This window comes from Manacus candei, unplaced genomic scaffold (assembly GCF_025592945.1).
Source record: "Manacus candei isolate 608988 ecotype Guabito, Panama unplaced genomic scaffold, ASM2559294v1 h1tg000008l, whole genome shotgun sequence".
NCBI lineage: Eukaryota > Metazoa > Chordata > Aves > Passeriformes > Pipridae > Manacus > Manacus candei.
The window spans coordinates 11,582,442-11,603,655 of record NW_026138056.1 but is presented as its reverse complement, the minus strand read 5'-3'; the positions used below and the strand labels follow the sequence as shown (position 1 = coordinate 11,603,655).

The 21,214-nt window shown below is 39.7% G+C and overlaps 1 protein-coding gene across 8 annotated transcripts in view; it reads left to right on the top strand.

Annotated features, from left to right (window-relative positions):
* Window positions 1-21,214, top strand: part of ZNF521 (zinc finger protein 521) — a 230,235-nt gene that overhangs the window by 189,255 nt on the left and 19,766 nt on the right. For all 8 annotated transcript variants that reach the window (XM_051774703.1, XM_051774754.1, XM_051774707.1 and 5 more), the window contains 2 exons: window positions 11,022-11,153; window positions 13,838-13,953. In XM_051774703.1, coding sequence (XP_051630663.1) covers window positions 11,022-11,153; window positions 13,838-13,953 — 248 coding nt within the window. The remainder of the gene's footprint in view (window positions 1-11,021; window positions 11,154-13,837; window positions 13,954-21,214) is intronic.

The window sequence follows — 21,214 nt, the reverse complement described above, 5'->3', positions numbered from 1 at the left end:
TTGTAAGTTATTTATTAGAGTATGTTTTACTAAAAGCCTAATGTCTTACAGTGGTCAGCCACCTGACTTTTGCTGTTACAGGCATGTTTGTCATACCACATTTCAGATTTCCTCGGAGCCTTGCAAGGGTTTTTTGGTTTCTCACTGGTGTTAATCACCATATAGTCATTTAATGTCAGGCTGCATTTTTCTCCAACTCTGTAACTTTTATCTGGAGAGGCTATACTCTAACCTGACAGCCTATACTTTTATTTTTCTTATAATGGTCCTGTATTTTGTTCCTAGTTTGATGTTTCATACTTGTAACCTACTGTTCTTTTTAATTGCTTATTGTTATTAATTATATAGTGGTAACATCATTGGCTTCAGACATTTGGATGTAAAAATGCATCTATCATTATTGCCATAGGAACTGTGCTGTCTGGAAATGTATGGTAGTCTGCATTTCTTCAGTGAACTTCAAATGAGGGTTAAATTGAAACTTTCCTGGGCCTTTTTGCCTCCAGCTAGGATTCATGCCCTTGCCCTGCTTCTGCTCCCCACTTCTCCTCCATGAGTCTTTTCACTCTACCGCCTTTTTTCTTTATCGTTGGTGGTACTTCTGTTCTCCGTCCCCAGTCAATCTTTATCTATCAGTGATACATCTCTTTTCAACCAATGCTTCTTTATTTCTTCTACTCTGCTTTTTTCCCCTCTTTTTCTCTAATTTTCCAAGTTCATAACTTTGCCATTCTGCTACATGAAAGTTCACTGAAGTGGGAGAGGGTATTCTTAGATACCACTCCTCAATTGCCAGCATAGTGGGAAATGGTGTCTTTGCTTCAGTGAGGAATTAGGTTTGATCAAGGGCTGGAATATGTCTGCAACAGTGGCATTTAGAATTTGGGGAAAAAAAGCTAACCCCAAAATATGTAAGAGATAGAGAAAGAATAACTAATTGGCCCTCATTATTCTCTTATCCACAAACAAAGAACTTTTAATATAGTAATCCCAGCAGCTGTTTGTTCAGTGCAGTGTGAAGTCTTAGAACCAGCAGAGAAAGTGGGAAGGAGAGTGGGGTAGGTTTAGAAAAAAGTCTGGTCCTTTTTTGATATGTCAGCCCAAAGCTGCTTGTTTGCTTTATAGCAGAATCAAAGAAAGACATAGGGAAAGGTTAGAGCAAATTAAAACTGATCTCTCTCATGCTTTCCTAAATAAAACAGCAAACTAAGTCAGATGAGCAATATAAATAATCATTTAAATTAAATTGAGCTTTACCATTTTAATACATTGCTGTACAAGGAGATCTCTCCTAACTGGCAAAGCAGATTGCTCACGTGAAAAGAATCTAATTAAATGCCCAGTTATCAGCATAGACCTGAGGGCCTTAACAGCCTAAACCACTTCTTCCTCCCTGATTTTTCTGAGAGCTGGGGTGAGGAGATGTAGGTTAAAAGGAAAGCAAACAGGAAGTTGATGCACCCCTAAATGAGTTGAAGAGCTGGATCAGTATCCCAGCAATTGCTGCTCATTTCAAAGTGTCCTTCACCTATGTAAAAAGATGACAAATAATATTTGTCTCATATAATGGCATTCAGATTTGGGGTAAAAAAATACCAATAGTATCTGATGTATTAGGAAATACAAGAAGCACTGTTATTTCTTCATGCTGTTGATTCAAATATGCAGTATAATAGGAAAACCCTATCTTATCCTATCCTATCCTACTCTTTTTTTCCATTTTATTTTTTCTTCCCTATCTTTTAAGAATAAGCAGGCAATTTTTTGTAGGTTAGATAAACAGCATTTCAACATTTAGAGACTTTATCTTCCAGACATCTAATAGCTTCATGCCAAAAGAAGGAAGGCAACTCTGACCCTTTCTGCATACTCAGAACAAAAGAAAAACCTGATGAGAGTTGTGTACAAAACATAATTTCTACTGTTAGTCAACTGTAGTGTAGAATTAATATTGACACTTTGATTGTTTCCATGCAAGATGTTCTCCCAGTACCACTAAATTTAGAACAGCTTGCATTTAGTTTATGCAACATGAAATATCTTCTCCTACTTAAAAATTTGTGTTTTCTTTGTGCAAAACTTAAAAGTGGATATACTGGTACTTTGACCAATTCCAGAAGTCCCAGGTGAGTGGGCATTACTAGTAGGCATGTAGCATTAAATAACAGAGAAAGCTGGTTCTCCAACCAGAGAACAAGAACCCAGAAAAAGAAACTGTAACCTACACAGTGAACAAAAACATTGGAATTGAATGAACAGTGCTAAAAACCCAAAAGGTTTTTACTTATATTTTTACTGTTCTTTATTCTTCTAAATACAAATGTGATACTTTTATTAGTTTCCCCCCCTACAGTTTGATTAAATCATTAATATCTACTTTACTCAGGCAATCTCTGAGCCATTCAAATTGTAATTTGACTTCACTGGAGAGAACTTGGTCCAAAAATTTTGTTCTTGGAAAGAAATAGCCTCTTAGCTCACAGAAGAGAACAGAGAAAAACTTAATTCCAACCTTAACTCCATCACTATGTTCATAATGATGAGCAGTTTAAGCAGGGTCTGATTCTTCAACCACTGGAATTTAGTAAGAGAGTTTGCATTCTCTGTTTGGGATGGGAAAACTGACATGGAGTAACTCTGCGATTTGGGGTTTTATCTGTAATATGCAGATAATAATCTGTATCTCACTGTACAGTGAAAGGAGGGAGGGCTTGCTTGACCTTGCACACTGCCAGAATTTAGTCCCACTAGACGGGAGTCTAGTAAGATGGGAGGCCTGCTCCCCTGAGCTAGTTATGCCAGCATTTGAAGGATCAGTCACCAAGTTTTTAATCAGTGCTCACTAAGTGCTTTTTGAAAAGGTAAACGTTGAGCTGGATCATCTGTCTACAAATAACTCATACCACTCAGCTTATTCCTACTGGTTTAAATTTCTTTTTATATCCCATGGTAAAATTGTTTCCAAAATAAGCTCTATCACATGGGATTTTATTCTAGTGATGTAGTGTAACCTTGTAATGTGTGTAGCTATGTGATGCAACACAGACTTTTTTTTTTGAACAAATTTTAATACCTTTTTCTGGTGCAGTTACAGACAAGGAGTAGCAAATTATGCATGTCCCATCAGTTGGCGAATAACCCTGTTGCTGAATACCTGAACTCTCTCCTGGTAGCTAGTTGCCCAGAAAATGCTGTTATTTGATGGAGAGGGCATTTGCTGTATTTAAATCATCCTTACTTGAGATGAATACATGACAGTTATTAAGAAATAGACCCTGCCAGTTGCTCTTCTTTTATTTTCGTCCAGCCCCACAGAAACCAGACAATTTGTGGCTTTAATAGAACATACAAGGCACATGTGGTAAGAAGAGTTCACTTACAAGCAGCCAAAGTGAGTGCAACCAAGCAAAAAAGTGAACAGTTGGTGAAGTGAAATGCATCCCTTGCTTCAGACAAAAATACAGTGGAATGAAAGATGCAGTAGACTGGCTTTCCCTTAAGCAGATCTAATTTCAAAATCTGGCCCTGGAGAGATGAACTTTTGCTTTAATTGAGGAGGTGGATCCCAGCTCTTTGTCACTCCATCAATCAGCACCCTTTGCTGTAGCTTTAGCAATATGCTGCAGAAGGCTGTAGGATTTATTCCCTGCATGTTGAATCAAGCTTCCTACCGAGCGCTGCTGGGAGTCAGTGTGGCCTGGCCTCAACAGCACAGTGCAGGTCCCATCCTCTTCTTTCTGGTGCTGGCCAGTATCCTTCAAGGCAGTGTCATAACCTGGTCTCTACTTTCCCCTTGGGAGGCTACAGTTGCTGGTGACTCAAGAGTTTAGGATTGTTCCTTGAATCTTGTCCACCACTTTCCTCAGGCATGTGCAGAGCCTTGCCCAGAAATCATTCTGATCTGAAAAAAAAGCAAGAGGAAAGACTTTTCTTGGGTTGCAGCCTAATGTTTTGAGTTTCTTTAGCTAACATCATGATTTTGGTTAAAAGTGGCATTAAGAGTAAACATAGAGCACCATGCAGGTAGTATGTGGCACAATAGGGAAAGTGTGCAGGATAACAGTGCCTAGAGGGTGAGGAAGGTGTTTCCTTTCCCTACCCTCCTGTTTTCTAACATGTGGTGACCTGCCCTGGACAGTGCAGGAGAAACACAGGTGTACTTCTGTCTTCCTGTCCAGTCCTCCATCCTGACCCATCAGGATTCAATCGTTAGTTAGGACTTTAGCAAAAACTGTTTTTTCATGACAGGTTGTTCTCACGGCTGTAAATTCCAGCTATATTCTTCTTCCTGCTGCAACTTCCATCTGTATGCTTTGCCTTTGCTATGTCTCCTCCTTTATCACTATATTCCCATGCTTTTCATGTCAGTTTCCAAAATTAACACTGTGGTGGATAATGTTTTTCATTGGAGGGGTTGTGATAATGTTCGAGAAATGGAAAATGACAGAAACATTAGTACAAATAGGGAGAAATTATGAAAGTGGTGCTGGAGACTTCAGGCACTTTTTCGTTTCAGCTTCCAGTCTTGAAAGAGGTGTTACGTGTTCCTTAGCATGTGAGGGTACTTGTCACACACCTACTTGCTGTAGTGGACCCTAAGACCAAATTTTGAGCAGGAATGAGTTGTCTGTAGTGGCACAGGGAGGCTGATGAGTGTGTAGGTGTGAGGCCAGTAGAATTAAAAAGATGCAGACAAGCACAGTGCTATAAGCTAGGAAGCACGTATGACTGTATACTCTGGAATTACAGCGTTCTGTATTTTGTCCTTACCCGGTTTTCAATGTGAGGTGTTGTAGCCGAGGGGTTAGCTGTCATCTGTGGCATTCCTTTCTTACTCCTCAGATCTCTGGCTTATAAATGTGTGCTGCAAAATTAACTAGGGGAAGAGTGGAAGCAATGTGAAGAAGAAATTGGTTTAGGGGCATGATTTGCTTGGTAAAAAAAAATTATAAAGGAAACATAGTGAATGTGGGAGCTATGCATGCTTTAGACCTGAAAAAAAAATAAATACAGGGCCTGCAGGACATTTCATTCCTGTGTTGTGTATGGAGGGCAGAGTTTCCACTACTTCTTAGCAGATGCTTCTAAGGCTGGACCCAGCCTTGTGAAGATTTACCAGGAGGACATCATCATCTTTGGACCTTTGCCTATAGATTTGTTCAGAGTAGAAGGCATAAGGACCCTTCTGGACAATCCCGAGGGTGAAAAAGAGAAAGAGTTACTTATAAACTGTTACAAATTGGTACTCGGTAATGGCTGTAGTGTTGATCAGACAATATAAGAGGGCCCCCAGTGGTTACTGACTTAACAGCTGCATGTAAGTCAGCCAATGAACATTTGCTTGTAGCTGCTCTAGTTTTGTTTTTATTGAGGAGCAAGAAGCATAAACATGGGACACAAAGTTGACAGGCTGCTTGTTCTACTTGTTTAAAGTGCGTATTGAAATGTCAGGGCCTTCCGCGAAATGAACAAGTTGTGCCTTGAGTTGTATCACAAACTGGGCCAGGTCATCCGAAGCACTGCCTCGAGTGGGGGTGCAAGTGGGGGCACCTTGCCTGTTGTACAAGTTGCTCAGTAACTCCCTCGACATTATCAGTAGCCGATGGAAAGACAGAGGATCCCCAAATATGCATATAAGCTCAGCACAAAGACTGATTTTGTTTGCTTTTATAGCTGCTTATCAAGTTAGTTGCTGAGGTAATGGGCTGCACCTCAATTAAAATCTACCTACCCCCACTGAAACATTTAATATTTGTGTAAATATTAAACATTTTTATGAATATTAAATGCATTTATTTGAAATTGATTCATGTTTACATTTTCCTACTATCTGAATAAAGATTACAAATGGAAAGTAATTTACTTATGCAGAAATTCTGCACACATCAAACTCATTTGACTACCAGAGGTGGGTAAACCATACCCATCCATGTTGCAAGGTCTTAACCATGTCCAAACTCATATCCTAACCATGTGAGAGCAACAGTAAGCAGCAGTTCTACTCTGTATAGTGGGTACTTTGTTCCTGCCCTCCTTGTGGAATTGTTGGACCCATAATGTGAAGGACATGCTGACTTGTTTTACGATGTATCACATCAGAGAATGCAGTGCATAGTTTTCTGCTAGATTTGGAAAAGTGCAGGCTTTATATTAAAGGTTCATTTCTTTTTCATCATTCATCTAACTCATTTGTACTGTAATGTACTTTCCTATTCCTCCTCCCGATACTTGCTACTTTTATATCTATTTTGCAAGCCATATTTTTAGTCTAATCCATGCAGCAGTTGTCTAAAATTCCATAGCATTGCTTATTTCTTACCTATAACTCTTAATAAAAAATAGGGCTGTGCCAACCTATTATGTCCTTAATAGAATATTCTAATGGTTATTAAATCAATTGACTCTGAATCTCACTTTAATAAATGAGTCAGACAGTATTTTCCAATTACTGTCAGCCGCCACCTTTCCAAAGAGCAGATTATTTTGATTGAATTTTTTAAAGCTGCTCAGCACTTTTTTTTCTTCTTTTTTTTTTTTTTTCCTGAGTAAGAGCAAAGAGCAGTAGCTCTGTTCTGCAGGGAAGGAGAGCCTCTTGGACTGTATCTGACACTCCATTCCATTTGAGATTTATCCCAAATGGAAACTGAAAATGTGACATTTCACTGGCCCTTTACTTATTAATGATATTATATTTTGCACTTCCATAGCACCTTATCAAATTGTTTGCTACACATGAAGAGCTAGACAGAGGCCAGCATGTAAACAGAGCCTTTTGCATCCTCTTTCTGCATCTGGCACCTTTGCAAAAACTGCCACACCCTGGCTCTTTCATGCCACTGGGAGATAAAATGCTGGTCGCGCTTTTAAATTTTCTATGGAGAGCGGAGGACAGGGACAAAGCCTTGTTCCCTCATGCTTCCACGGTGCTGTGTGACCCAGGCAAGCAGGCAATTGTGTGCCTAGAAATATTATCTTAAACCTTTTCAAAGGCAGATGGCAGTGATTCTGGGTCTTCTGTGTATAGTATATAGTCCTGGACTCTTCTCCAGTTCCACTGTCTTAGTTGTATTAAAAGTCTTAAGGGATACTAATTAGGTCAACTTGTTAAAGTAGAAATTAAAAATTAGCACCTCTTATTTAAAGATGGGTAGTCTGAGAAACACGGGCCATACTGTCATGCCCAAGGTGATAGGAGTATGTCAGTGACAGAGTTTGGAATGGAACCCAGCACTCCTGGCTCTTCTGCCAATACTGTAACCTTAGCTGTCTCCCTTAAATTTAAATCATGCTGGTCTCACATTCTTAAATTCAAGGAGTGGAATCTTACCGTTTGTCCCAAGAATGTAGCTGAGAGCAGGTGATGTGCACAAAATGGGTGAAAAGGAGTGTGAAGGTGGGGGTTTATAACTCCCTGAACAGTGGGACTTAGTAAAAATATTATTCTATTAGTTATACAAATGTAGTCATATTTTAAATATGATCTTTAGAACTAGTAGACTAAAAACATTTTATTTTTAAGAGAAAGCTTAGATTCTGCACAAATTGATGTCTCTTGCCTGGGGAAGTTTCCTATCTGCCCCAGGCGAGTGGGTGAGGGGATTTTTCAAACCCTGTTTATAAGCCTTTAGGAAAATCGGATTTGCAACATAGAGTAATCAAAGTGGTTTTGATGTTTGTGATCAGGAGATCACCTCAGATCTGAGTGACATGAGAAATACAATAGGGTCACATTTAATGGGGTTCAGTTCATAAATTCTGTGTAAGTAAAATAAGTTTTGCTTCAGGATCAGAAGTCCGTGCCTTTCTTCCTGCTTTTTCCTCACCAGCTGAGGTAATGGAAACACACAAAAAAATGCCTCCTCTGTCTTCTGTAGCTTCATATAAAAATATTTCTTTTTAGGAAGTCTTTCTTCCTTGGAATGTTTGAAGAACTCCCTGTTCAGTTTTCCCATGCTCAAGAATGATTAGCATGGTTCATTTACACTTTGCCAACAGTAACTCTGTGATTTGAGAATTGTCATCGATTATCTTCACCTTGACATGTGGAAGATCCTGAGATGGAGCTCCTTTTGTCCTAATTGCTTTGACTGTGTATATCAGCACAAACAGTGTGATGGAGAAACTTTACCCTACAGGCTTTTTAGCTCGTAACTGCCCTTTGTGGGGACTTGCACCATCTTCACAACTATCCGTTTGGTAATGAGCACGGCAAGGATATGGATATAGGAGAAATAATCAGATGATGTTTGTCAGTCTTTACAATTCTCATAATTAAGTAGCAAGTTCAGGAAAGAAGAGGCATTTAGAAAAGGTTTGTTGAACCTTCCTCCTCTTTTCAGAGGGGTTGCTGCCTGTTGGGAGAACACAGCATACAGTCTGCCCTGGAGGATGCAGCCATCTCTCTTAGATGTTCGTACTGGTGCATGCATGCCAGGATCTTTTGCTTCGTGCAGCTCATGCACCTTCATGATGGTGCTTGCATGGGCCATACTTATCTTCTCTCAGCAGTACCAAAAGCAGAACATACTGGAAGGGTTTGTCAGTGATGGTGGAAAACCCCATATGCCAGTAAACTCTTGAGAATCTGATGAAATTTTCCCTGCTAATGAAATAATTTGCATATATTTGGTAAATGGTTGCTAATTTATCTATGAAAAGTTACAAAAGGTGTTGCCTACCAGATGAGAAAGTGTCACCTACCCTTAATCTTTGCCTGAGAGTCTTTTGCACAGGGTATTATCAGCCAATGGTACCTGACTACCAGTGTGTTTGGCTGGATGGGATGTGTGCCTCAGCAGCCTCCATATTCTAGTCTCTCCAGAGAGGCTGTGGTGTCAAAACAGCTGAGATTGACTTGAGCCTTTGCCTGAGTTTGTGTTGACAACTGTCTTCAGTGGATCCAGCTATAAATTGGTGCCCGGTCAGGCAGGCTGGGAGTCAGGTTCTTCTGTCTGATGTAGGTAACGAAGGCAGGCACTTCAGTGGCAATAGTTTTGCCAGGACCACTGACATTTTTCAGCTGACTCTCAGAGCACGACTGCCATTTCACACCCTCCGAAAGCTCTGCAGCATGTGGAAGTAGTCTGGAACATTCAGCACTGTTTTAATCAAGGGTTGGTTAGAAAAGGCAAGGAACTCTGCCATTTGCTGTGTCTGTAAGCGGACGATGCTCAGCCACGCTTGTCTATACCTGTTGCACCAAGACTGACAGGAAGCAAGAAAGTTAGAAAAGTGGCCACATGACAATGTGTCCATTTTAAAGAGCTGATATGGAGTCCTCTCACAGTTCCTACATGTAAAACACAGTTGTGTTTACAGTTGAAAGGCAATGGAGGCATCATAGAAATGAACACTATGAGAGCTGAATGTTCAGTGAAGGGAGAGCTCCCCAGTTACACACTGTTGCCAGGATAGAAATATTTCTAGTCAGTGTATTTTTACCTGTTTACTCCAAAGGATACACTCCATCACCCACCCCAATTTAGTGTAAATCTTTGGCTTTGTTGGATTTTGTCTGCCCCTTGCCTTCTTATTGTGAAGAGCTCTGACACCTCATAGAACCCACACAATGGTAGTTTTGAGTAGTCCCATCTGAAGAACGGCCACCAGCACCTGGTTAGCTCACACAGTCTAAAGCCTACTAATTCCCCCCCTTTGCTAAAAATGCCATGACTTACACGAAGGTGAAATTTAGCTTTTGGACTAGTGAGAAGTGAAGACTGAGGGCTGCCACTGGTATTTTTTTCAATTCTGGTAAGTCACTAAGGATCATTTTTAGTGGGCATGTGGCCCCACATAGCTGTAGAAACACCATGGCATGTTCTCTTTACACTGGTGGGAAGGATTGTTGTGTGGGATACAAAACATTGTCTCTGCTCTCACCGTCCTCTGCAAACGCCTGTCATCACAGTCACTAATCATCACTGCAGGCAGCACTGTGTATGGGGCGAGGCCAGCAACCTGGTGTTTAGGTGTTTGGCATGGACAGAGCACTCTCACTCTCCTAAATCACTCCTTTCCATCTCAGAAATGGCAAGGAGCTGTGCCATTCACCGTTCCTGCTTGTTTTTTTAATAATCAGATACAGTATTTACCTGCGAGATCAATGCTACTCATGTAGCACACCGGTGACATACAGAAGGACCTTTTCTAAGCAGTGCTGTGGGAATTGAGGCCTCTGCAGCAGGGCTGGAAGCCACTTCTTACCTAGCAACTGTTTCTAAGTAGGACAGCCGCTGACTGCCCTCATGGCAGAGTGGATGAATCCTGCAGCACCCTCAGGAAGGGAACCTGGTGCCAGGCACCAGCCGGCCTTGGAGGACAATGGGAGGAAGCAGAGGAACAAGCAGCAGGGAGCGGGAAGGGTTTTAAAGCCACAGGACGTGGACGGGAAAGCTGCGTCAGAAGGCGCACAGGGACTTTTCTGGGCTGTTTAGAGGAGAAATGCAAATAAAGAGAGAAGAATCCAGGATTGCCAGAAAGGGAGTTTTGAAATCCTGAGGCTTGCAAAAGGTTCCATGTATGCCCATGGGACTGAGAACGTGGAGCATGATTGACGTGAGGTTATAAACTGCCCTTCCCTCTAATGCTGGTTACAAGAAACTCCATCTCATCCAGAGAGCCAAAAACTGCATTCACAGTTCTTACCCACGGTAGATGGGATGATGTGTGATTGGCATTAAATTCCTCACGTGCTGTTTTGCAAATGTGCTTGGTTGTGATCGGGTGGCTCTGCTAAGTTATGATGTTTCAGGTCATAGTCATCATTCCCTACTGAAGGCTAATGCTCTGCATTTCTGTTTGGTGCTAATTTTAAGTGGAAAAAATGTGCTTTTAATGCCCAGTTAAGCTTTGTACATTCTGAAACATTCCAGGTAAAAGAACACTTCAGAAGTCTTAGGTACTGAGGGGCATCCAGTTTCCTGAGCTTAGGAGAACAAAAAGTCTCTCCAGTTCATAGATTGTGTTGGACTTTGTAAGGGCTGTGGTACATTTCACTTTTCCTTTCATTTCTCCTGCAGATGAAGGACTGAACCATGAATGCAAACTCTGCAATCAGACATTCGACTCTCCTGCCAAACTTCAGTGCCACCTGATAGAGCACAGCTTTGAAGGCATGGGGGGCACCTTCAAATGTCCAGTGTGCTTTACAGGTAGGAGACCGTCACTGCTTGTCCCAGTCATGCCCTTAGCTTGACCTTGCTGAACTCCACTGAAAAATGTATCGTGTGCTAACATTAGATCTGTTTTAGGAGGGAACATTGCATTTCACTCATTAGTAATATTGATTGGAAATCGTTTAGAAAGCTGAGCTCTTTGGAAGATCAGGCATTCGTCTGTAAGAACTGCATTTCAAGCTCTTCTATCGGAAGTTTGAGGTTTTTTATAATTACAGAAGTGGTAGTCTGTTACCTTCGACAGTATCATGTTCATCACTTCAATGTTCCAAACTTGCCAAGGTTAAAACTGTCCATAAATCTGTGCTTTAAAGCTACAGATGTTTCATCTAAACCAAAAAAAATCAGAGCAGAACTTGGCCTTAGTTCCCAGGCTTAGCCTGTAAAGCAGCATTCTCCTCTGATCGGGTAAGAAAGCCCACATGTGAGTGTTTGTTGGCTTGTGGTGAGAAGGAACACCCTTATAATGTGCTTTAGAAAGCAAACCATGCTGTCTTGCCACAAAGTCAAGTTCTGCTCTCCCCTGACACAGGTCCAAGTGTGGAATAATCCTCCTGAAGTCAGTGGTGTTATTCAGTAGTAAAACCCAAGTGAGAAAATAACTTGACCCAGTAGGCCTAAGCACTGCAGTGTTTGGGCCATAATGAAGAACAGAAAAATGCTGTTGTTAGAAATGAAAACACATTAAAAGGATGCCTACTGAGTTGTTGTGAGTTTTTCTAAGGACTTCTTAGTAGAACATTTCATAAAATGATAACTTAAAGCGTAAGTGTTAATATGAAGCTTGCATGCCCAATTTTGCTTTAAAAGATGAAAATCAAAGTTAATCACAAACATGACAAAACACACTTTGGGTATTCTCACATCAATGGCATGCTAATTCTGGAAGCCATTCAAGGTTTCTGTTCTCTATTAATGGGAGTGAAGGATTTTCATTGATAAGCAAATAGACCCTTTAATACCTTCCTTTTACTTCTCTTTGTTTGGCAGCTCCCCTCTCAATAAAACCTTAAGCAAGTGCTATAGAGGAAAATTAAATTTGAATTTTTCATCTTTCAGATACAGTGGCTGGTGATGATTATTACCTCACTGTGTTCAGGTTTCACACATTTCTGTGGGTTATAAAATTAAAAAAATACAGAGTTCATCTTCACTGCACAGCTTTTCATAATAATGTCTGAGCATGGACAGTACCACCATGAACAGTTTATCTGTGAGGTGTCTGTGTTCAGTAATTCTTTCTGTTAAGAATCATTTTGAGGTTTTAGTTTTATTACTGATTCTGCTAATTTTTTTCCTTTTCTTTGTTTACACTTTATGATGTGATTTTTTTTTTTTAATGTAATGATGGCTCTTCAGTTTCCAAGTTCGGGGTGTTGTAAACGAAACATAAAAACTTGCATATGTAAAGAGTACCCACTGAGGCTTCTGCATGTGGGCAAGATCCCTGATAAAACTAATCCTTTAATTTTTGAACCAATAGCCTTGTAAAATGTGTTAAAGAATATGGAGATAAGTCGATTCCAATCTTCCTGAAATACTTTTTGCTTTTTGCTGATGGGGTAAATAGACAGTGAGCATTAATCATAAACAATGATGCTTTATTAGCAATATGACATTAAATTATTTCAACACATCTTGCTAGAATATTAACAAGAAGTAAAAATCACCAATATAAGTTTTATATGGAAAATGGAATCTGATCTTTTTTTTTCCAGGGTAATGAGAAATGTGATTAAAATGTATGACTCAGAAGAACAATATTCTGTTGTTTTTTGTTGCCTTGCAATTAGAATAATTTTAATGATTAGGAGTGGAGTCAAAGTCAAATGCCAGCATCTTTAATAAATCCTTTCCCTGCCTATACAGATTAATATTGTAGATGCAAACTTTTTTAGGTCACAGTGCACCAGGCATCCATCAGAAGTCAGTGCTGCCAACCCAAACACTGCCTCTGGCATATACAATTTAATTATTAATAGTATGTCTCCTAGGTAAACTGTTACACAGTCTTAGGGCCTTGTTTTGTAGTCATTAAAATTGAACATGTTTATATTATTGAAACCCTTGCATTCAGTGTGTAGGCAGAGTTGATCTTAAAGTATCCAAAGAGAATTTACCTTCAGTTCTGTTTCACATTTATAGACATTGCCCCAGTGTAGCTGTGGGATATAATTTTTAGCATTAACACATTTAAATACAGAGCTGTTTGTTAACTTTAACTTTAGGCACACAGAGTAAACAGGACTCTGGCATCTGTGCTTTCCAAACCTGTTGGTTGCTAGGAAATAAGTTTTGTGTGTATTCAATCAAAGTGCAGTAAGCATGAAAAAATAACTCTGAACAGGAAATGGCATTTTTAGATTCTTCATGTTTGAAATCTTCATTGGTTGTCCTATTAGGGTCTTTTTTTTACCTTAGTTGATTTTTTTTCCTTAAAGAAGGGATCTGTTTCAATTCATTTCAGAAGAAGGATCATACTTTGTAGATAAATAACATGCATCAGTACCCATTATAGCAACAGTGTATGGTGAAATCAGAGTGCACTAGTCTAATTTTATGTCTTGGAATTGCTGAGTGTTAATGGGAGATTGTTTATAAAAAATTCTTCACTTGTAATGCAAAACAATGAAAATATTGTTGTTTGTCTAATATTCCAGTGTTTGTCCAAGCAAACAAGTTGCAGCAGCATATTTTCTCAGCCCATGGACAAGAGGACAAGATCTATGACTGCACACAGTGTCCGCAGAAGTTCTTCTTCCAAACAGAGCTGCAGGTACACTTATTACCTGGGGGTTATAATAGCATTATGTATTTGATAGCTGAGTTCAAAACTTTACTTACTATGACCTCCTCGATACTTGCTTATCATCAGGATGGGAATGAGGGAAGGACAAGAGAAATTGCAGGTGATTCAACCCATGCTGTTTCAAAAAGGTGCTGGCAGAAAGCTATCTGGTATAGACCTGAATTTCGGGAACCATCTTTGGATTCTTGTGATGTAGGTTGTTGCAGCTCAAGATATTCTCTATGAGAGAGAAATGGGCATCCTATTTTTCTGTTTGATATCCATAAAACATTTAGTAAAGCTGTGAAATGCAAAATAAATGTATTCTTTTCTCTTTAAATGTGAAAAGGTAAACTGAAGTAGGAGTGTAGTGATGGAGGGAGGGGGGAAGTAGACAGAATTTATCTTTTAACTTGCTGGGGGAAAAATAGGGTTGAATGAATAGTACACTGTCTTTTTGTGGGCTGTTGTCAGACTTGTAATGGTACTGTTTATTAACAGTCAACAAAAGGACAGAGAGAAAGAAAGAAATGTTGAACAAGATCTGAAAACAATTTGGATGAAGGGATTATTTACTATGTATTAACATTCTGCACTGTGCATCTTGCAGTGAGAAGGGGTAGTGTGTTATTCCTGATGTATTGTTACACTTTGAGACAACTGCAGTTTGTATTGAAGTATTAGGAACGGTTAACAGAGGAAAAATTTTCAAGGTCCTTGATGGTCTATACAGATGAGCAAGGAGAAATGTTGCCATAGTAAGACCTTTCCTATACAGTCTGCCATGAGATCTTGTTGGAGTCAAAAGATTTTTCAGCACTTACAGTTTTTCAGTAGTTTTTTCTAGCATGAGCCCCCATCTCTTAACTCCTTTGACTGAGGTGTCCGCAATTAATTTTGCGTTGGACCAGATCTGGATTTAATCTCATCAACAGAGGCAAAAGACTAGTGAGATATGCGTACATATATGCCCACTTAGTATTTCATTTACTGAAAATTTTATGTGCTCTGAACATGATATTAATGTTTGGACTGACAATATGAAATACTTCATTGGAGAAAAAAGAAATCTGAGCATTCAAACCATGCATGAATTCATTGTGTGTGAGATTGGTATTTATGTCGATCGCACTGCATTTTCTCTTTCCTAATTTCTTTGTGCTTTAACACAATATGCAATAAGGCCTTTCTGATAGCCTTCTCTACCTCCTTCTGAGTGGATCCCTGGGTCAAGGGAACTCCTGCAATACCTGCAGTACCCCTGTAACACTCCAAGGTACCTGGCAGTATGTCTCTCGTGTTTTTAATAGATCCAAAGCTGTTTCATTTACAATCCATACCAGGTATTGCAAGTTGTGACACAAAGTGGAAGAGAAAGACAAGGAAAAGAAAATAAAAAGTTGGACATTTAGGGAAAAAGACACTCATACATAATGATGGACAGAAATAGGCAAGATTGAGTTCTGAAGTCAGAAAAGAGTCTGGATTGTGTAGAAATCTATTGGATTTATAGGAAAAAATAAAGGAGAAACTGAGCAGTACGAGGAAAGGTCAGAAACTACTTTTTTGTGTGTTTCTTTCACAACATGTTTGGGGTTTTGTGGTTTTTTAATAATTTTCTTTAATTCTTTTTTGTCAAAATACTTTTTGAGCTTTTCTGCAAAGTATCTCCAATAAGGTGAAACTGCTTTTTCAGAAAAAAAATAAATTTGACTCACTGATATTCATTTTGATTAATCAAAATGAGGAAGTAGGGAAAAGTAGAAATAGCAGCAGTTCTGGAAAAAGAAAGGAGACATTGTTAGGGAAGAAAGGCCGAAAGGAAAAAAAAAGAAAAAAAATCAGGAAGAGAGAAGGTGCAGCTTTGCAAAAGACAATTATGAAAAGAAAGAAACAGGAAGACGAGATAGAAATTACTTTAACAGTAGAATTCAGATTGGATTTTAAAAAGCAGAATAGGTAACTGAAATATGAAGATGCAAAACAGGTGATGTAGTTGTAATCCCTACAAGACTATCCCCCCTAGAATATGCTTTCGTTTCAAAATCCATGGAGTCCCATGCAGTTGCCTTCAGCTTTTTTATTGTAATAAAAAACCTACATGTTTTTCCGCTCAAAATTTATTCCTGCCCAAGACCAGGACAAGATTTTGCTTTCTCCATCTAAGCCTAGTTCATTGAAACATCAGCATAACTGAAGCACCTGGTTTTCTAGTGAAGGACACAAAAGAATGTTGCTACAGGGAAACAAATTCTGCTCTACATTGACTAAATGACAATCAGTGTGTTGATAGTTCCATGCTGCAGAAGGCTCTTACTAGACAACATCTTCATACCCTTAGAGACAACCTCTTTCTGGCTTATCTACACTTGCAAAAATGACAAGGTGTTCATTTTCTTATTCACTTAATTCATTATGTTTATTATTTTAATTAACTCGGGTAGCCCCACCCGAGGTGAGAACGCATTATGTTTAAAAAAGTGCAGTACCATCATGCCATTTGCATTTATTTGTTGGGATCACTGGCTTGCTGTGCTTACCTCCAGTTACTTACCCAGGCTGGTGAAAGGGCAGCAGAGCACTTAGGCAGACCAGTAGGTACTGACATTTGGAGTCTGCTTCTGCTGAAAATACATTGATCTCTAGCCCACTCTCATTTAAAACCTATTCTAGGAGGCATGGCTTTGTTCAGTTTATCTACCAGCTGAAGCAGTGGAATCTTTGGCAACTAGCCTCCAGGTTATGCTTCTCTATCCTTTCACGTTGTCATGGTTTGTGTTGGGGCTTGCAGCGTAACAGTATATTTATTCCCTCTATCAAGAACTTCCTTATTTTTAATTTAAATATGCATCTACAGTGCTTCTCCCATGCGTGGGAGATGCTAATCATTTCAGATTAGAAACCAGCACTCTATGGTTGTAGGGCAGGCAGAGTGAAAACATGGACAAGGTAGAGCAGGGCAGAACACAATAGCAAGAAGCCATATCCACGTGTATGGTACAGCTGATAATTAAAGGGAATGAATTCAAGAATACAGAAAATAAATGCATTATAATGGTGCTTAACTTGGTGTTTGGCCCAATACAATTCTTTGCTTAGCATTTTCTGACTCCTGTTCAGAAAGAATAGGCTATAGGAATATAGGCTTGTAACAATCTTTAAAATTTAGATATCAGATAATAAAACTGCAAGGTAAATGTAATTTTCTCCCAAAAGTTGAAAACCTTCTAACTGAACACCTGGACCATGCAGTTCTCTGTACAGGGTAGATATAACTAAAACAGTCTTCTCCATCCGTCATCCATAATACAGAATTTTTAATTGATAAAGAAGTTAAGGAACCTTATCCCTAAGTTATATTAGTATTGAATTTTCATTAAGCGAAAAAGGAATTTGTGCCTATTAAAACTTCTTTTTCCTGTCCACATGCTATTTCCAGCACCTGGTTTTTTGCCTTAGTCTTTGGACTTAGGCCTACATGTTTGAACTGATGTTTGTGCCTCCCTTGTCTCTGATGAGGAGTAGCCATTCCTTTCCTATTTCTGGTCCTAGTTTTACTTCCATAGAATCATAGAATGGTTTGGGTTGGAAGGGACATGAAAGATCATTCAGTTCCAACCTCCTGCCATGGGCAGGGACACCTTCCACAAGACCAGGTTGCTCGGAGCCCAGTCCAACCTGGCCTTGAACACTTCCAGGGACACAACATACTGTGGTGTTTGTGGGGAGGAACAAGATGCTCTTGTGGGGTGTTACCCAGAGTGAAGGAATTAATTTTAGTTTTTTTGCAGATGTTGCTGGATCAGACAGGTACCAATGTCTGGTAGAATTGCTGAATAGTTGTACAGGTTTTTCAGTGTTTTATCAATGATAATAGTTTTGCATATGATGCTAGCCAAGACTACATGATCTGTCAGCACCATTTTGCCCAATACAAGAATTATCTCTCTCTTTTTGGTGAATTAGAACATTTACTTAACATTTTGTGACTAATAATTAGTTGCCCCTGGGGTAGTTAAGTGTCCTTACTTTACAGACATGAAAACTAGGGCAAGAAATAATTGGATCAGCAGTCGCTTCCCATCCTGTTCAAAAGGGACCTGGCCTCAGTGATTCACGCCCTTGCTGCTTCCCATCTGGACTCCATCAGCACAGAATACCTGGGCATGAAGCCATCAGCCTGTAGGACGTTCCAGCTAATACAGAGAGCTGCAGCACTGGCCCTCAGTAGCAAAGGAGACCAGGAGCATATTCACCAGCTCCCTTGCTGTCTACACTGCCTTCCTATATGTTTGTCCAGTTGTGCTCCATGATGCAATCCTTAATATTCTTAGAGGACTGGGACAAGCACATCTCAGAGATGACTTGAGAAGTTCTTCCCATTTAGTAACAGTGTGGTAGTTGACAGCCCTACTTTGTGAGCATTTTTATCAAAGAGCATTTTTATCAAAGAGCTGAAGCTTGTTTGCTCAGGAGCTAGAATTTTCCCACAACCTGGCCTGGGAGCGTGGAACAGACTTCTACAGCAGTCAAGTATTACCATGAATGTCCTCAACTTACACTTCTAAGCGCAGGGTGCACCCAGATGTGCCAAAGGCTCCCTTCCCTCATATAAATATGTACCTGCATGTAGATTTCTGAACCTTCCCCAAAATCCCAATCCACAAAAACAGAGCTCTACCAAAACAAAATACACAGTTCCTTCCCCAGGGAAAGGATGAAAGAAAGAATGAAGCACTCATAGCAGATGTTACTCATGTCACTTAAAACAGCAGGAGAACATTCTTAGCTCCCAGTACAAGCCGCTGAAACAAAGCAGGGCAGAGGCAGTATAGAATAGTCTTGAGAAGTTTTATGAAGCTTTATGTGAGTCCTTCTCTGGATTTCCAGTTTTAACATTTTCATGTTCCAAGTTTAGCACTGCTGAAACTAATCTTCAAGTTTCTTCCTCATTTCTTTAAGGGTTAAGCTTTCCAAAGATCTCAACATTGTAAAATGCTCCCAAAAATCTCAGCATTTTAAAACGGCCTTTAAAATACCCTTGACCTGAGCTGGAGCAGAACTAAGAAAGCTCTAGGCTATTTCAAGAACTAAAGACTTGACTGAGACCTTTAGTGGAGACAGTGGTAGAACTGGGATTCAGACACTATATTCTCTCATCTGGGGGTCAGCTAGAGAAAACTGCTAATTAACCTGGGCTGGGGTTGTCTCCTTGTGGTAGAGGCCTTCTGGGGCCAGCTGGGAAAGAGATTGGTGTGGGAAAAGCATCAGCCTTAGCAGCAGGGGCACTACTACCTCCATCTAGGATTGTTTTGTCAAGGCCCCCACAACAGTTAAGTCTGTGTATCATGTAGGTCCCAAGACTTCCATGACAGCAAGGGAGACCGTGAATAATTTATACTCTTTACACAAAAACAGGGACAAAACTTTCAAACCTGCAGGATGTTTTCTTCACAAAGAAATGGCCTCAAAACATTTTTTAAAGTGAAACTGGAGATTAATTCTGGCATTTCTAGGTCCCCAAACTCTTAGGGTGAGGAGTGGAACATAGATGCTGGCTTTCTAGGCCCCAAAGGCCAGGAGCCAGCAGGGAATAACTTTGTCAGCTCTTCTTAAAAAGAAGCCTACCTGGAATCCAATTAACAGTCAAAGCTTTAGGCCAACATTTTCAGATTCAGTGGCCTATTTCTGAGAGGGTGCTGAGCACCTCCAGCTGCAGTTAAGGCCAGGCAAGATGCTGGTGCTGAGTACCTCAGGAAATCAGGTCAAAAATGCTTGGAGTCAGGAACCTTCACAAAAGCATAGGTACTGAGCAGCCATAGCGCCGTTTAAGGTTTCAGCAAAACACTTTTGATGCCTAAATACTGACACCAAATACATTAATGTTTGCCTTAGTCCTTATCAGACAGTCGGGTAGCTTTTCTCAGAACAAATGCCTAGGAATCAGGAGAGCTGGATTCAGTTCTAAGGTCAGGTACTAACTTGCTCCACTTAACCATGCATGTTCTCTGTGTCATGAGTGAGGATGATGATAATAATATGTGTTCCAGAGATACTAGGATTGTAATTTATGCTTGTGTTTTGAGAGAACTGTATAGAGCTGCATGCTAACTGCATGCAAGTTTGAGGGTTTTTTTTTTTCCCAAACCCTTACTGTGTGTTCTGTTTCAGACAGATACATGTGCACTAGTATGTGCACTGAGTATTTTTCCATGTCTTTCAAGATTTAAAAAATTCAGGCTTGTGTTCCTGAGATTTGAGACTTTTTCCCCTAGAAGGGAGAATTATTTTCCTTGCAAATTTTCTCAAAAAGACAATCAAGAGAAACAGGGTGGAGGCACTCATGCATTAGCTCTTTAAGGACATACCTTCAAAGTGTTTCCCCTGCAAGCCTTTTGCTTCAATGTCAAACAAAGTTTAAACACAAAAAAAATACTTTGAATTCCCTTCCAGTGCCCCTTCCCTCCTGGGGATTTAGGGGTGTTACGGCCACATTAGGTTTTCATGCCGTAATTCTTTTCTAAATAAGAAATTTCCAGGTTTGGAGCTTGTGAGTTCACCCGCCTTTGATTGGCCTATTCAAATGTAAACACTCCCTGTGGGTACTTCATTAGTTCATAAATATTTATAGCACATTGCAAAGCCCACCAAGCCCAAAGTGCCAGAGTTTTTCAGGGACCATTTTGATTTCACTAAATAGTGCTTGTCAAAGATGAGCTTAGTATTAATGCGTTTTACTTATCTCCACCTACTTCATCTACTTGTAACTCTGCAGTTAGCCTGTGAAATTTTCTGCACTTTGTCCTGTAAATAAGCAGGAAACAATGTGTTCACAACATCCCTGATACATTTCCTGAGAAAACATTCCTTAAATTTCTGGAGCAATTGAATCAAAATTATGGGTTTGTTTTTTCAGATGCTTGAGTGAGATTATTGATGAAAATATAGAATTAATTGACTTAGTGCAGCAGTTAAGTGATGAATATTGCCTTTAAATACACCGTTTTGATCTTGAAAATAAATTCAGACTTAAGGAACAGTAAAATGGTAAAGTACCGAAAACTAAATATACTGTCCAAACTAAGTACTGAGCTATACACCCATGACATGCCCATGCAAAAATAAGCAAAAATGTATATTCCTTCTCTTTTAAGGGGGATAGAGTCATACCGAAAAAACGTATGTGCTTGAATATATGTCCCTATTTTGCTTATTTCTTCCTGTTTATGCTCTTGTGTGGTAGGATTCT